This window comes from Podarcis bocagei (assembly GCF_964188305.1).
Source record: "Podarcis bocagei genome assembly, chromosome: 1".
Lineage (NCBI taxonomy): Eukaryota > Metazoa > Chordata > Lepidosauria > Squamata > Lacertidae > Podarcis > Podarcis bocagei.
The window spans coordinates 130,810,100-130,825,382 of NC_138125.1; the positions used below are offsets into that span (position 1 = coordinate 130,810,100).

Here is a 15,283-nt window from a genome sequence, read left to right on the forward strand (position 1 = left end):
TGCTAACCAAATAGTCAAAGCACACACAGACATACGCAGCACAAAAACTTTCCTCATATTTCCAAAGAGGTTCTGTAGAACCTTAACTTACATAAGGATTGGTTAGCGCTTAGTTCATACAAATGTGTTATTATTTGGTAAACAAACATTTGCTAAGTGTGCATCCATGTCCCTGCTCGGCTCCATCCGCATATATACCTGACATGACTAGAAGGAGGCAATTCAATATATAAGTCTCTGACATCTCTAAGCCATAAAGAAATGACCAACAACCTACTTTGGGGGATCCGGAGGGAAAAGGGGGGAATTCAAAGTTACCTTCTTTAAGCTCCTCTGGCATTGTTGCATAAAAAAAATAAAAACAGGAGGGCATATTAAAAATTAGGTCTGTGAAATTCACATCCAAAGCAGTATAGCGGAACATATAGATAATTCAAGTATGACTAGAGCTACTTTGTACGAAAGCAAGCATTTCTTACTAGTACAGTGGTACCTCAGGTTAAGTACTTAATTCGTTCCGGAGGTCCGTTCCTAACCTGAAACTGTTCTTAATCTGAAGCACCACTTTAGCTAATGGGGCCTCCTACTGCGCCGTCGGAGCATGATTTCTGTTCTCATCCTGAAGCAAAGTTCTTAACCTGAAGCACTATTTCTGGGTTAACGGAGTCTGTAACCTGAAGCGTATGTAACCCGAGGTACCACTGTACATTCAAAATATCTAGCAACCATACACATCCACTATCTTTCTCCAGGGACTGCAGACTTTGCAAGCTGCTTCAGATCCCCCTCAGTGTGAACACTTCACATCCCAGCTCTTCGTATGCCACTTATCAATGCTTCTTAATAGATGTCTTCTCTCTCAAATCACATCTCACCATTTTGAAAAATCCCTATGACTTCTAAAATTTGGGTGCTATTTTGAGGTGGGATTCCATCCCATACCAGTTCAGGTTGTGCAATTGCAGTTGGCCGCGAGGTCTTGCAAAATAAACTCACTTCCTTACTTTTTGCAGTAAGGAAAGTGATGGAGAATGGTGAGAAAGAAGCTTGATGTAGCATCATCTAACCTCCCCACAAATAAATCAGGATGAATGCTCAGTGAAGAGGATTGTCTGGAAGCGTCCTTCACCTCTTAGGCTATGGACATGCCAAAGCTTTAAAACATATTTGAAACACGATTCCCCCCTCAAAGAATTCTGGGTAATGTAGTTTAAAGGTAAAGGGTAAAGGGACCCCTGACCATTAGGTCCAGTCGTGACCGACTCTGGGGTTGCAGCGCTCATCTCGCTTTATTGGCCGAGGGAGCCGGCGTACAGCTTCCGGGTCATGTGGCCAGCATGACTAAGCCGCTTCTGGCGAATCAGAGCAGCACACGGAAACGCCGTTTACCTTCCCACCGGAGCGGTACCTATTTATCTACTTGCACTTTGACGTGCTTTCGAACTGCTAGGTTGGCAGGAGCAGGGACCGAACAACAGGAGCTCACCCCGTCACAGGGATTCAAACTGCCGACCTTCTGATTGGCAAGTCCTAGGCTCTGTGGTTTAACCCACAGCACCACCCGCGTCCCGTACTGTAGTTTACCCCTCACAAAATTGCAATTCCCAGTAAGCCTTAACGAACTACAGTGCCCAGAATTGAGGGAAAGAATGTGCAGGTATTGTCTGTGCAGAGTTCTTTCTGCAAGCTGCCTTAAAACTTATGAAAATCTGTCTCCCAGCGTTATCAGTTATGGTCTCCACACAGCTTTGTGGATTGCAGTGTATTGAAGTCACTGCAGATGCGCTGGAAAACTACAAGCATACCTACTGATTTGTTCTAATAATCTGAACCATGTAAAATAAACAAAACAGGACCACCGCTCAAGATTTGCTTGTTAAGGAAGCATGATCTCACTGCTGGGTGTTCTCAGTTGCTTTAAGCCTGATCTGCTCAGTTTACAGACAGATAAGCTTCACATAAACCTGCCCTACTTTTGTATATAATGTGCAAATTCATCCTAGCATCCAAGTGTCAAAAGGGATCCTCCTCCATCATCAGGAGTAATAAGGAGGCCATGAAGTAGATTAGCTCTTCAATCACACTTATATAATGTAATCTCATTATCTTCCAGCTGTCCTCTTGTAACACGTCCGTGGTTTGGCAATTTTCACCGTATGTATGGGAGTCATTCAAAACTGAATGAACGCGGAGGGGATAACCCAGTGGGTCTCAAATGTGTTTTCATTTTGGTGATTAATATCTCCAGATCTGGCTCAGAAAACCCTGAGACAGCAAACGGCTTTCCAAACGCACACATGGATCCCACAGTACACTTTTAAAATGAAACCGATCACCTCCATCACATGCTTATTATCATTAGGAAAAGTATAGTCAGTAACACAAAATTGCCAAAAGAAGTATACTTACCAGACTCAAAAGTCTCCTCGTCTTTTAAGTCACCCAGGGAGCAAAAATAGCAAATACATTTCAGTATTATCCTCATCTAAGATAATTAAAACTCACCCCATCAGAAAGGTTTTCCCAACCCCACAGCAACAAGACACACTTAGTTTCTCATTTCCGCCTCTGATCCGTGCTTAGGGGCCAAAGTGCACATTGTAGGGCAGAGCCATAATTGGATCTTATTTTTAGTTAAAAGCAACTGCGCTGTGGGGATGGGCGCCAAATTGGATTGCAGCAGCGGCACCGAGGGGACAGGGCACTTAAACCTTTTGCCCCACACTTATTTCAATCCAAACTGCATCCCCAGCACAGCTGTTACAGCCCGAGTAAAGGAGGGAAAAAAGAAGAGGTCCAGAATATTTTGATTCAGTGTTGGGTAACGTCATTCAATGCAACATACAAAGCCCTCCAAGGTTTTATATCTAGAGAGACAATGAATACGAAATGGCTTTGTAAAATTGGTGGTGGCTTTGATATTAAGAGGAATGTTATGTACTGAAGTTCTCACCCTGGGCCAGCAGGGGGATACTGTAGATAGTTATGCAAATAAGGGATCGAAAGTGACGTTCAGTGATTGGATAGTTTTAGAAAATTGTTACAGTTACGTTGTACTGGAGCTCTATATAGCAGGCTGACTGAACCCTTCAGTTCAGTTCTGTCCTGGCCTGTGAATAAGCAAGAGCTGTAAGAAGAATCGCTGTGTCGTCTGATATGTTCACCCACTACTTAACAAGGAATGCTCTGATTTCACACTCATTCAACAATCTGAACTAGAAGCATTCCCCACTGAATTAGGAATAACAGACTCAGCATATTAGATCAGAGGTACAGTCCCCACTGCTCATGCAAGTTTGGCCAGTTTCAGAGAGTCTGCTTGAACTCATCCTTAGCTCAAAGGATTGTTCCCAGAGTTCCCTTTCACAGACAGAAGGGACAGGAGTCCATGAGAAAGGCAGGCAGGTGACTTTCATCAAATCCTCCTTTCCACTGCAGTCATTTATGCTGTCTCCCTTACTCTTCCAACCCTGCAGAGAAGCTTCTCAAGGTGCACGAGGAATCGGTTGAAATTTTCTTCTAGAAAGCGCATCTCAGGAGCAGAACTCCTCTTGTTGAACCTCAACATCCAGCCCATATTATCCCTTCTCCATTTATGAGCAAGCAGGTCAGAAGATGCAATTTAGCATGACGTCCCCCCGCTCAAAAGACTATTTCGTTTTTGCATTTTTCCATATTTAGTAATGTTAAGTCACACCAACCCACATTCTGCTTATCCAGGTACTGTACTCTTAGAATTGCCACCCTCTATACGTTTTAGGCACAGCAAGAGAAGGCGTCCTTTAGATAGAGCGTCTGCAAGGTATGTGCCTCCTATATAACAAAAATGGTGGCTATGACTATTCTTGTGCCTCCTTAGATCTGCAGAGGAACAGGGAAACGCTAATCCTTCAGCCCATTTGAATTCCTTGGTGTACAAATAATATCCATAAGCTCAAAAACCAGCTTGGTAGGGAGGAAAGCTTTTTAGCTTGTGAGACTTAACTTGTGAAACAGTCACAAGAGAGGCTTAAACTGCGTAATCAAGCGTTCCCTACAAAACTTATACCTCTCCTGCTGGTTATCTTTATTATGAGCATCAGTTGCTAAAACCAGAATGATAACACGTTAAAAAAAATTTAAACGCACACTTTGTTTTGCATATTCCATCGGAGATAATTTAATAGAACATTTCACTTATACCCAGGTTTGTGGTCCCTTTTGCACAACAACAACCACCCACCCAACCCCAAAGTCAATTACCTGTTTCTACACACTTCTCATCAATCTGCATATCTTCTTCTGTTCGTTGTATGAAAAAAAATGGCAAGCAGAAACAAAAACAGGCCATGAGTTTGTTTGCTTTTAACCTCACACAATGACAGAAACAATCACTAATCCAACCAGAGATCCAATTTCTATCGATTTTCTCTGGCGTTTCAGTATTGTACCATGGTGCAATGCAGGGGGGGGGGACATTAACAGGTATGTCTAAATTCAGGTAGGTAGCCATGTTGGTCTAATGCAGTCAAAATAAATTTAAAAAATTAAAAAAATTGTCCAGTAGCACCTTAGAGACCAACTAAGTTTGTTCTGGATATAAGCTTTCGTGTGTATGCACACTTCTTCAGATACTAGGTACGTCTAATTTTCTTTTAGACTGAGGCTACATTTCAGGGATGGAAAAACCAGTCCGTTTCAGTTTTCTCAGTTGCTCCCCCTTAAATTGTAATTTAAATTGAGTCTTAAATTCAGTTCCCTGTTTTTCTGCAGAAGTTTGCCCTTTTTTTAAATCCGCATGAAAACCTTCCAGCATTTCACTGCAAATTTCTCCGAACAAACACGTTTTTGTACGCCGCTTTTACTAAATGTGCTCATTTTTGCCAGCAATTTCTCCTAACAGAATGCATTCTAGTGTGTCATTTTTCACTAATATATTCATTTTTTAATGTACACATTCCCCTAATGTATGCAGCTTTGTAAGCATTGTTTGGTTGGACAACTACTCTGCAAAATTCAGATAAGCGCAAATACTGAAGGGTGGCTGTGATTCAGTTCTCAGGTTGCTTCCAAAAGTGCAGATTTAATCTGGCTTTAAATGTGAGGAGGAGGAGAAGGAGGGCCACAAAATAAGACAAGGCTGGCTTGACACATTTCAAATTAAATGTGTACCATAATTCCAACCTTTCTCCGGTAAAAATAGGGACATCCAATTCGATAATAATAATTATTTTATTATTTGTACCCCGCCCATCTGACTGGATTGCCCCAGCCACTCTGGGCAGCTTCCAACACACACACACATATAAATAATCAAACATTAAACATTTAAAAACAGGGCTGCCTTCAGATGTCTTCTAAAGGTTGTATAGTTACATCTCCTTGGCTCCAGGGTCGCATAACTCAACATTTCTCTGATGAAAATAGGGACGTCCTAAGGAAAAGTGGGACCTTCTGGGATCAAATCAGAAACCGGGACGGCTTCTGTAAATCCGGGGCTGTCCCTGGAAAATAGGGACACTTGGAGGGTCTGTGTACATTACCATCTAAACGATCTCTCCTCCGTGAGACCATTCGGTCTAGAGATGAAAATTGCCTGACTGCTCTACTGCCTGGCATATCTAAAAGGAAATATATGAAATTCAGACGCCTGTGCTTACCTTCTTCCACAGTACTTACTACTCACAGAAAATCCATGGAGGAAATTAAAAAGAAAGTAAACAGTAGAGTTAAGGAGACTGCCAGAACTTTTGCTCTACACACATACACACACACACACACACACACACACACACACGGCTTCCAACAGATGAAAATATACTAGGAAGAACCATAACTCAGCAACTGCTTTGCAAGCAGAAGTTTGCTGGTTCAGTCTTCCACAGCTAGGATTTCCCTGTCTGAAACTCCAGAAAGCTGCACCCAGCTTGACTTCCAAAACGTTCGGAGACCAAGGCGCAACATCCGACTGGAGCTTCCTGCAGCCTATCAGAAGCCCTGTCAGACGTTTGGGTTCCATTCGCAAACTGGAACGGTCACTTCCGGGTTTGCGGCGCTCGGGAGCCAAACCGTTCGAGTCGCAAGGCATTCGTCAACCAAGGTATGACTGTATTGAGCTAGATGCACCCTATGGGTTTTGTCACTGCCCCTCAATGTATGGCAGGGTCTGATTTGTACTCTAGTCAATGGTGGGAGAAAACTCAGCAGTGGCCAGAGGACTGGAGAAGATCAGTCTACATCCCAGTCCCAAAGAAGGGCAGTGCCAAAGAATGCTCCAACTGCCGCACAATTCCACTCATTTCACACGCTAGCAAGGTTATGTTTAAAATTCTACAAGGAAGGCTCAAGCAGTATGTGGACCGAGAACTCCCAGAAGTGCAAGCTGGATTTAGAAGAGGCAGAGGAACCAAACTGCAAACATGCGCTGGATTATGGAGAAAGCTAGAGAGTTCCAGAAAGACATCTACTTCTGACCAAACTGCGGGAGGCAGTGGAAGACAGAAGTGCCTGGCGTGCTCTGGTCCAGGGGGTCACGAAGAGTCGGACACGACTAAACAACTAAACAACAACAACAACAATGGTAGGAGGCCATACAGCAAATGAAGTAAGTATCAGGGAAGCTTCCCCACCCGCTATTCACAGCCAGAGGATCTTTCTACTCACGTATGGTTGATTTGAGGCAGGTGTGGGGTTGCAAGGGCTGAGACCACCAGAACTCTCGCTGCTTCCTTAAAAAGAGAATAAATGCAGTTTTCATGGATCCCACATCAGACAGGGCATTTTTATTCCCTGTGCTCCTGAATGATAATAAGATGGAAAACTAGCCTCTTCCACCCTATGTTTCAAAGAAGCCCAAAGCAACAGGAAAGGAAACCAAATGAAGAACCTACGCGCTTTTTGCCTACACATCCTCATATGCTGGAATACAACCGCATTTCTTGTTTATACTGTTCCAGTGTTATAGGATCTAACACTAAATAGCAAAAAAAAGGGACGTGGGTGGCACTGTGGATTAAACCACAAAGCCTAGGGCTTGCTGATCAAAAGGTCGGCGGTTCGAATCCCTGTGACGGGGTGAGCTCCCGTTGCTCGGTCCCTGCTCCTGCCAACCTAGCAGTTTGAAAGCACGTCAAAGTGCAAGTAGATAAATAGGTACCACTCTGGCGGGAAGGTAAACGGCGTTTCAGTGCGCTGCTCTGGTTCGCCAGAAGCGGCTTGGTCATGCTGGCCACATGACCCGGAAGCTGTACGCCGGCTCCCTCGACCAATAAAGTGAGATGAGTGCCACAACCCCAGAGTCGGTCACGACTGGACCTAATGGTCAGGAGTCCCTTTACCTTTACCTAGGGCTAGGTAGACTCTGGTTCAAATCCCCACTCAGCCACAAAGCCACCTTCTTTTCAGCTGACATTGGTTTTTCCTACCTCTTCAGAAGGTGGTTCGAGGGGATGAGTCCAGCGCAGGCACTGAGGTCAGAGACTTTCCTTGCCTGCCACCACAGGGCATCGTTCTGGTCCACAATCTGAAGAATGTCTCCCTTTTTAAATGGCAGTCCTGCGTCAGCACACGGAATGGCGGGGTCCTGAAGGGGCCAGTAATCTGCCATCGCTCGCACATAGAGCTGATACAATAAAGAGAAGGCTTATTGTAAATATTTACATCCCATCTTTCTGTGAGCTAGGTTTAAGCCTGCTGTGTGTAAGGGAAGAACCCAACAGGCATGGCTAAAACATGATATGATAAAACATTAACAATGTAAACAGGATCAGGGTGGAATCTGGTCTTTCAAATTTCAGCAGCGCCCTGTGCAAGGTCATAATTCAGTACCCAGTGCGGCAGAACCGGCTATGCTGCCCTAAATCCACCTTTGACAGTAGGGAGAGCATGAAATAAATAATCTTACAGGCCAAAGACCTGTCTGAAAGGAAGACCTGAAAATCGGCAATGGACAAGCCTCTCTAGGGACAGAATTCTGCAGTATGCGGCAGCCACAGAAAAGGCATTTTTTTCTCAGAAACTGGCAGGACACACGAGAGCTTTGCTCCCGAATATCATATAGAAGCCAGTGGGCCTTCAAGATTTTATATACCTCTGGATGCACTGTAACATGTCTCTATAAACAGCACAGATTTGACAGCCCTTAGATCATGCGTAGGCAAACTAAGGCCCGTGGGCTGGATCCAGCCCAATTGCCTTCTAAATCCGGCCCATGGATGGTCCGGGAATCAGCGTGTTTTTACATGAGTAGAATGTGTCCTTTTATTTAAAATGCATCTCTGGGTTATTTGTGGGACATAGGAATTCATTCATTTTTGTATTTCAAAATATAGTCCGGCCCCCACAAGGTCTGAGGGACAGTGGACCAGCCCCCTGCTGAAAAAGTTTGCTGACCCCTGCCTTAGATGGAGTAAATTATGACATCGTCCTTTTGAATGCTAGCTGCTGGGAACAGAAGAAGAAGAAGAAGAAGAAGAAGAAGAAGAAGAAGAAGAAGAAGAAGAAGAAGAAGAAGAGGAGGAGGAGGAGTTTGGATTTGATATCCCGCCTTTCACTCCCTTTAAGGAGTCTCAAAGCGGCTAACATTCTCCTTTCCCTTCCTCCCCCACAACAAACACTCTGTGAGGTGAGTGGGGCTGAGAGACTTCAGAGAAGTGTGACTACCCCAAGGTCACCCAGCAGCTGCATGTGGAGGAGCGGAGACGCGAACCTGGTTCACCAGATTACGAGACTACCACTCTTAACCACTACACCACACTGGCTCACTGGCTCACAGGATAGTATGATTGCCCCCAGGCCTTGTTTGTGGGCTTTTCAGGAATGGGAGTTGAATTGGCAGTACCAATTCTCCTTTTGGGATTAACTGGATTAGCCACACTTACTTTGATTAACTCTCTGGCAGCCACAGAGACCTGAAGAAATAAACACATCTTACCGTCGTTTGATTGCTGACTGGCCGATCAGAAACTGGAATCAGCTTGAACATAATAGTTCCCTGCGACAGTGCCTGCAAGAACGCCAAATGCATAGTATTTCAGCACCCAAACCAACAGATTAGCAGTTCTAGATTTTTAAAAAGACACTCCTGTGAAGGCAGGATTAATAAAGTTCACAGCGACGCCATTTTAAGTGTGTAATTGTTGGTTATCGGGGCTAATAAGGCTTTGAGCAGCAGAGATTCCCCCGGGAAGAACTGAGGCAGCTGCCACCTGACTCCTGATGATCGTCTTCCAAAGCAACTACTCTATTCCGAACTTAAAAATGGAAATCGTAATGCTGGTGGTCAACAAATGAGGTTTAAAGACTGTCTCAAGGCAAATCTTTAAAAATGTAGTATAAACACTGACAACTGGGAAACACTGGCCTGCGAGCGCTCCAGTTGGAGAACAGCCTTTACCAAAAGTGTCATGGGCTTTGAAGGCACTCAAACTCAGAACGCAAGGGAGAAACGGGCTAAGAGGAAGGCACGCTTGGCAAACCCTCACCGTGATCAACTCCTGCCGGGAAACCAATGTCCCCACTGTGGAAGGATGTGTGGATCCAGAATTGGCCTCCACAGTCACTTACGGACTCATTGTTAAAACCGTGTTTATGGAAGATAATCTTACTCATCTATGAGTGATCGCCAAAGAAGAAGAGAAGAAAGAAGTAGATGATACCTGAATTTGCTTATGCTGGCCTGCTTTCTGTTTTGTAGCATGTCCACTGAATTGCAAGCCAGTATTCTAAACTGCAAACCATTTTGCAGTTTAAAGTATCCCCAAGGCATCTGACATTTATGCAATTTGTTTGCTAGGTGACATTTCTGGAGATTTTATTAACACGTCACCAAAGAACCCAGGAAGAATGCTATTGATTATGCATGGTGGTGGTGGAGAACAGTTCAGTTTTTAATAGATTCATCTGAATTAACTTGTGTGGGCTTGCCAATGGGGACCAATAAACATTTTGTTTGCGTAGAAAGCTGTCCTTGTGGTTTTTGGGTGTTCGGTTTAATTATTACATTTTAATTATTACAATTTAATGCAATAGCACCATTGCAAATCAACCAGATGTCCAGGTATTCGGGTGAAGTGCTGTCCTTGAAAACAACTGTGTTGGTAACAACAGACACCCTGGCACCGGAAATCCAATTTAACACACACAGCAGAGTGAAAATCAGTTGTGTCTGGATTGTGTCAGTGGATTTTTAATCACACTGCATGTGCTGATTGGCTTACCAATGCCAGCATTTATGTGGTATCAACACAGCTGGATTTTTTTTGTGAATGATCACTGCTAAAACCGCAATCATTGACTGGACATTTCTGCATTTCCTTTATGTCTTCCTGCTGACAATTCCCTCCTCCCCCCGCATCATGTGTGTGTGCTCGTGTGTATGTAATACAGTTTATCCTGAAATTCTGCATAACTTGCAGGAAACTTTAAGGTGTCACATGACCAGGTCTGGTGTTCGGACTGGCCTGATATGATGTTCCCAGACCTGCTTGCAGATCAAAATGCAAGTATTGGCCGGATGATGCACCTTTCTAGATTTTTTGATGCAGTTCCATCCCCCAAAATATTAACAGCAAAAGTATGTTATGTTTAAAGAAATGCACTCAAATGCATATTTCATATCAATGAAATTTGCATGTTTTTATGGGAAGATGGTATAAAAATTGCAAACCGTTTCCCTGCAAATCTTCCATGCTCCCTTTTTGCAAAGTTAAAAAAAGAAAAGGAGGGAAGGAATGGGTCTACAGGTGAGTGCCAAAGATGCAGGGATGGATGGACCAACTTAAGACCTTTTGATGTTCTCATTGGGAGGTATTAAAAACGTAAAGGGCTGACCATATCATACCAGAATGTGAATTACTTGCTCTGGCTCCAAGCCTTCCACTGGAACTCCATTCACCTCAACCAGTTTGTCTCCAGCGTATAACAGCCCTATGACAGAAGAGAGGGCATTGAGAGTTCTGCCAGAAAATAGGAGGGACAAAAATATTCTGCCCTTCTGAGGGATGCCTGCATCCTTTGCCAGAATTCTAAACAAGGGGAATCAATGATCATATGCAAATCAATATTGGCAGAGAAGTCAATTTACAGAACCTAACACATGCACACAAAAAATCACCCCCAAACTACCATTCCTTCCTTGCGGTATATTTTAGAATTCATCTTACCACTTCTATCTGCCAATCCACCATGGATTACTCTTGCTACAGTAATATCTCCTGTTAGCTCATGGCGTTTAATAGTTGCACCCTAGGGTGGAAGAGAGAGAAAGAGAAAGAGAAAGAGAGAGAGAGAGAGAGAGAGAGAGAGAGAGAGAGAGAGAGAGAATATCACTGAACCAGTGAATGAAATAGAAACAAAGAATTCAGCAAGTATTTAACTATTATTGCAAATGGTGAGAAATTGTTAGAAACATTAAGGCTGGAGTCCTCATTCCATGTGCACACACTCCTTCTATAAATATCAGATGTTGCTAACAGCTGGCATTCTTTTTACCTATATATCATGAAACAATTTTAATTACCTTACATTACATAAGCAAAATAATACGCTTAACTGCACTAGAGGGTTTTTTGTAAGGGAAAAATATGCAATAGTCACAGTTGGATTTCCTCAATGTCTCCGCCTCTTACATATAACCTTCTGTAACATTTCTAACCATTTACAGATAGGTAGCCGTGTTGGTCTGCCATAGTCAAAATAAAAAAATCCCTTCCAGTAGCACCTTAAAGACCAACTAAGTTAGTTCTTGGTATGAGCTTTCGTGTGCATGCACACTTCTTCAGATACACCTGAAAAGTTGCTTAAGCTGATGGCACAAGTTTAGAATCAAATGTCCAGCTTACAAGGGGCTGCTTGTTTTTCACCAGGCAGACTGTGTATCTGAAGAAGTGTGCATGCACGCGAAAGCTCATACCAAGAACTAACTTAGTTGGTCTTTAAGGTGCTACTGGAAGGGATTTTTTTATTTCTAACCATATCATTTTTCTTCTCTAGCTTGCTTTACCCCCGACTTCTACGTGGAATTCCTTGCCCACCTATGACTACCAGGCTAGTGCTTCACAACAAGGCTGCCCTCAAAGCTCAGCAGATGTAACAACTACCTAACAGTAGGGGGAAATACGCACCTCTCTGTATCTGAAAGCAAAGCAAATAATTCACATTACTCTGATCACTGCGGCGCTGCCTATGCTCTCTCAAGCGCTACGGTGGGGAAGGAAGACTCTTACACGATGAATACTCCTTTCTCATATTTTTAAAGCTCGTGTTAAAACTCTTCATTTGTGAAGCCATCCTTTTAATCTGAAAAAAAAGTTGCTTAAGCTAATGGCACAAGTTTAGAATCAAATGTCCAGCTTACAAGGGGCTGCTTGTTTTTCACCAGGCAGACTATTCTCATCGCCTCCTCATTTTCAGGGATGTTATCTGGCAGAGGTGGGAGGATTGGTTCATAGTCCTTTTGGGCCACCGTATCATGAGCAGATAGAAAGGCCTGTGAGGAGGAGGAGGAGGAGGAGGAGAAAGGGTTAAGCAATGTTTAGCATCATCTTTGCATCCAGATACTGTCATTTGTTTCTTTCTAATCCAGAATGCGGCAGCTAAACTGGTGACTGGGGGCGGCCGCCAAGACCATATAACACCGGTCTTGAAAGGCCTACACTGGCTCCCAGTATGTTTCCGAGCACAATTCAAAGTGTTGGTGTTGACCTTTAAAGCCCTAAACGGCCTCGGTCCAGTATACCTGAAGGAACGTCTCCACCTCCATCGTTCTGCCCGGACACTGAGGTCCAGCGCCGAGGGCCTTCTGGCAGTTCCCTCATTGCAAGAAGCCAAGTTACAGGGAACCAGGCAGAGGGCCTTCTCGGTAGTGGCACCCACCCTGTAGAACGCCCTCCCATCAGATGTCAAAGAGAAAAATACCTACCAAACTTTTAGAAGACATCTGAAGACAGCCCTGTTTAGGGAAGCTCTTAATGTTTAATAGGTTATTGTATTTTAATGTTTTGTTGGAAGCCGCCCAGAGTGGCTGGGGAAACCCAGCCAGATGGGCGGGGTATAAATAATAAATTTATTATTATTATTATTATTATTATTATTATTATTATTATTATTATTATTATTATTATTATTATTTCCATTCTGCCCAAAAGCTGATGCGCCAGAGGTGATCCCCACCTGGTATCTGAATCTTGTCTTCATACAACATTCCTCCAAGTTGTCATTCTTTTACAAAAGGAGAACTAACAGATAATGAATCAATGGACTATTTGTGAGGGATCTGAAGTGAGGCCTCCCAGTTTTAGCATGCTATCTGCTTGCCAAATATCAGATATGGTCTTTTTTGGGTTGTTGGGAGAAGAGTGATGGAGTTTCCATACTCGCTGAGTATGCTGCATATTAACAACCCAACCACGTTCTACTCCTAAAGGTAAAAGTAAAGGGACCCCTGACTGTTAGGTCCAGTCGTGACCGGCTCTGGGGTTGCGGCGCTCATCTCACTTTATTGGTCGAGGGAGCCGGTGTACAGCTTCTGGGTCATGTGGCCAGCATGACGAAGCCGCTTCTGCCGAACCAGAGCAGCGCACGGAAACGCCGTTTACCTTGCCGCCGGAGTGGTACCTATTTATCTACTTGCACTTTGACATGCTTTCGAACTGCTAGGTTGGCAGGAGCAGGGACTGAGCAACAAGAGCTCACCCCGTCGCAGGGATTCGAACCGCCAACCTTCTGATCGGCAAGTCCTAGGCTTTGTGGTTTAACCCAAAGCGCCACCCACGTCCCTCTACTCCTAAACATTCTCCTTTAATGCTGAGTAATTTCATGGCCGGTACTCGCCTTGAAGTGTGGTCCTCGGAGAAGTCGCCGTAGCTCTTTAACCTCCGGAGACTGTTGGACTCCCCGCAACAGCTCCACCACCTGAAGGTGACACAAAGAAGACTAATTTCATCTTGAAATTCTATAGAGCACCATCTTTTTGTTAGCAGCTGAATGATGAGGTACATATTTGATCACCGATACGGAGAAAAACCAAATCACACGCTATCATGCTACTCCTCTGGAGATCATTATTCACAGGCCAGAACAGAACTGAACTGAAGGGTTCAGCCAGCCTGCTTATATAGAGCTCCACTACAACGCAACTGTAACACTTTCTGTAACTATCCAATCACTGAACGTCACTTTCAATCCCTTATTTGCATATGTGGACCTGAGTGAAAAGTATCTACAGTACCCCCCTGCTGGCCCAGGGTGAGAACTTCAGTACATAACATTGAGTCTGAATCTGATCTCGCAATCTCACCTCGTGGGTCAGCGGTCGTGCCTGTGGTGTGAGTGGAACTGGTCTTCTCTTGATATACAGATGAAGACATTCATAAACCTAGGAGTAGAAGTGCTCAAGGTGAAAGATACCACTGCCACAACATAGTAATATGGAACACATCTCCTAACATTGCTCACATGCCCCTGATTTTCCTCTGTCACCAAAGGGTGCATCTTGGTTAGGTCTGGGTTGTAGCCAAATTGTCCATAGATTTTACCATAGGCTTGTGTCCTCTTTTAGAACTCTGTCTCCAACACTTACCTGTATACTCATATACTGCTTACAGTGCCAATATTATTATGAAATTTCCTGAAACTATCAAATAGGATGTGGGTTAGAGTGGCTGGGATAAGCCAGCCAGGTGGGCGGGGTATAAGTAATAAATTAATTCTTTATTTATTTAATTATAATTATAATTATATCTTAATGCTCTCACGTTTAAATGGGAAACATCCGGGTTTGGGAAATGCTTGCAGACAGGAAGCTGGAAGGTTGATTGCCTGAACTGGTTCGATCATTTTGATAAGGCTTAAGGATTCTTCATGTTTAAGGTGCCCCCTATTTTTAGGGACTCCAATTTAATAAAATAGGGGGGAGAGTGCCCTGTGTATAAGGCGACCCACAGTTTTTCACATACAGTGGTACCTTGGGTTACATACGCTTCAGGTTACAGACGCTTCAGGTTACAGACTCTGCTAACCCAGAAATATTACCTCGGGTTAAGAACTTTGCTTCAGGACCAGAACAAAAATTGTGCTCCGGCGGCGCGGCAGCAGCAGCAGGAGGCCCCATTAGCGAAAGTGGTGCTTCAGGTTAAGAACAGTTTCAGGTTAAGTACGGACCTCCAGAACGAATTAAGTACTTAACCCGAGGTACCACTGTAATTTTAAAGTAAAAAACCCCTACTCTAATACACAGAAAAGTACGGTAATTTATACTTGCATCTATAGAATGGATCTGAAATGATTATTGATCATTGGCGGGGGG

At 43.8% G+C, this 15,283-nt stretch overlaps 1 protein-coding gene across 4 annotated transcripts in view; it reads right to left on the bottom strand.

The window, feature by feature from the left end:
• MPP4 (MAGUK p55 scaffold protein 4) overlaps window positions 1–15,283 on the bottom strand; it is a 46,196-nt gene that overhangs the window by 14,438 nt on the left and 16,475 nt on the right. For 2 of the 4 annotated variants that reach the window (XM_081171359.1, XM_081171358.1), the window contains exons 4-15: window positions 14,276–14,353; window positions 13,810–13,890; window positions 12,335–12,466; window positions 11,142–11,223; window positions 10,820–10,905; window positions 8,912–8,983; window positions 7,404–7,600; window positions 6,643–6,707; window positions 5,640–5,657; window positions 4,243–4,281; window positions 2,410–2,430; window positions 319–333 (exon numbers count right to left, since the gene is read on the bottom strand). In XM_081171359.1, coding sequence (XP_081027485.1) covers window positions 319–333; window positions 2,410–2,430; window positions 4,243–4,281; window positions 5,640–5,657; window positions 6,643–6,707; window positions 7,404–7,600; window positions 8,912–8,983; window positions 10,820–10,905; window positions 11,142–11,223; window positions 12,335–12,466; window positions 13,810–13,890; window positions 14,276–14,353 — 886 coding nt within the window. The remainder of the gene's footprint in view (window positions 1–318; window positions 334–2,409; window positions 2,431–4,242; window positions 4,282–5,639; window positions 5,658–6,642; window positions 6,708–7,403; window positions 7,601–8,911; window positions 8,984–10,819; window positions 10,906–11,141; window positions 11,224–12,334; window positions 12,467–13,809; window positions 13,891–14,275; window positions 14,354–15,283) is intronic. The other 2 variants (XM_081171360.1, XM_081171361.1) reach the window with 2 other exon arrangements.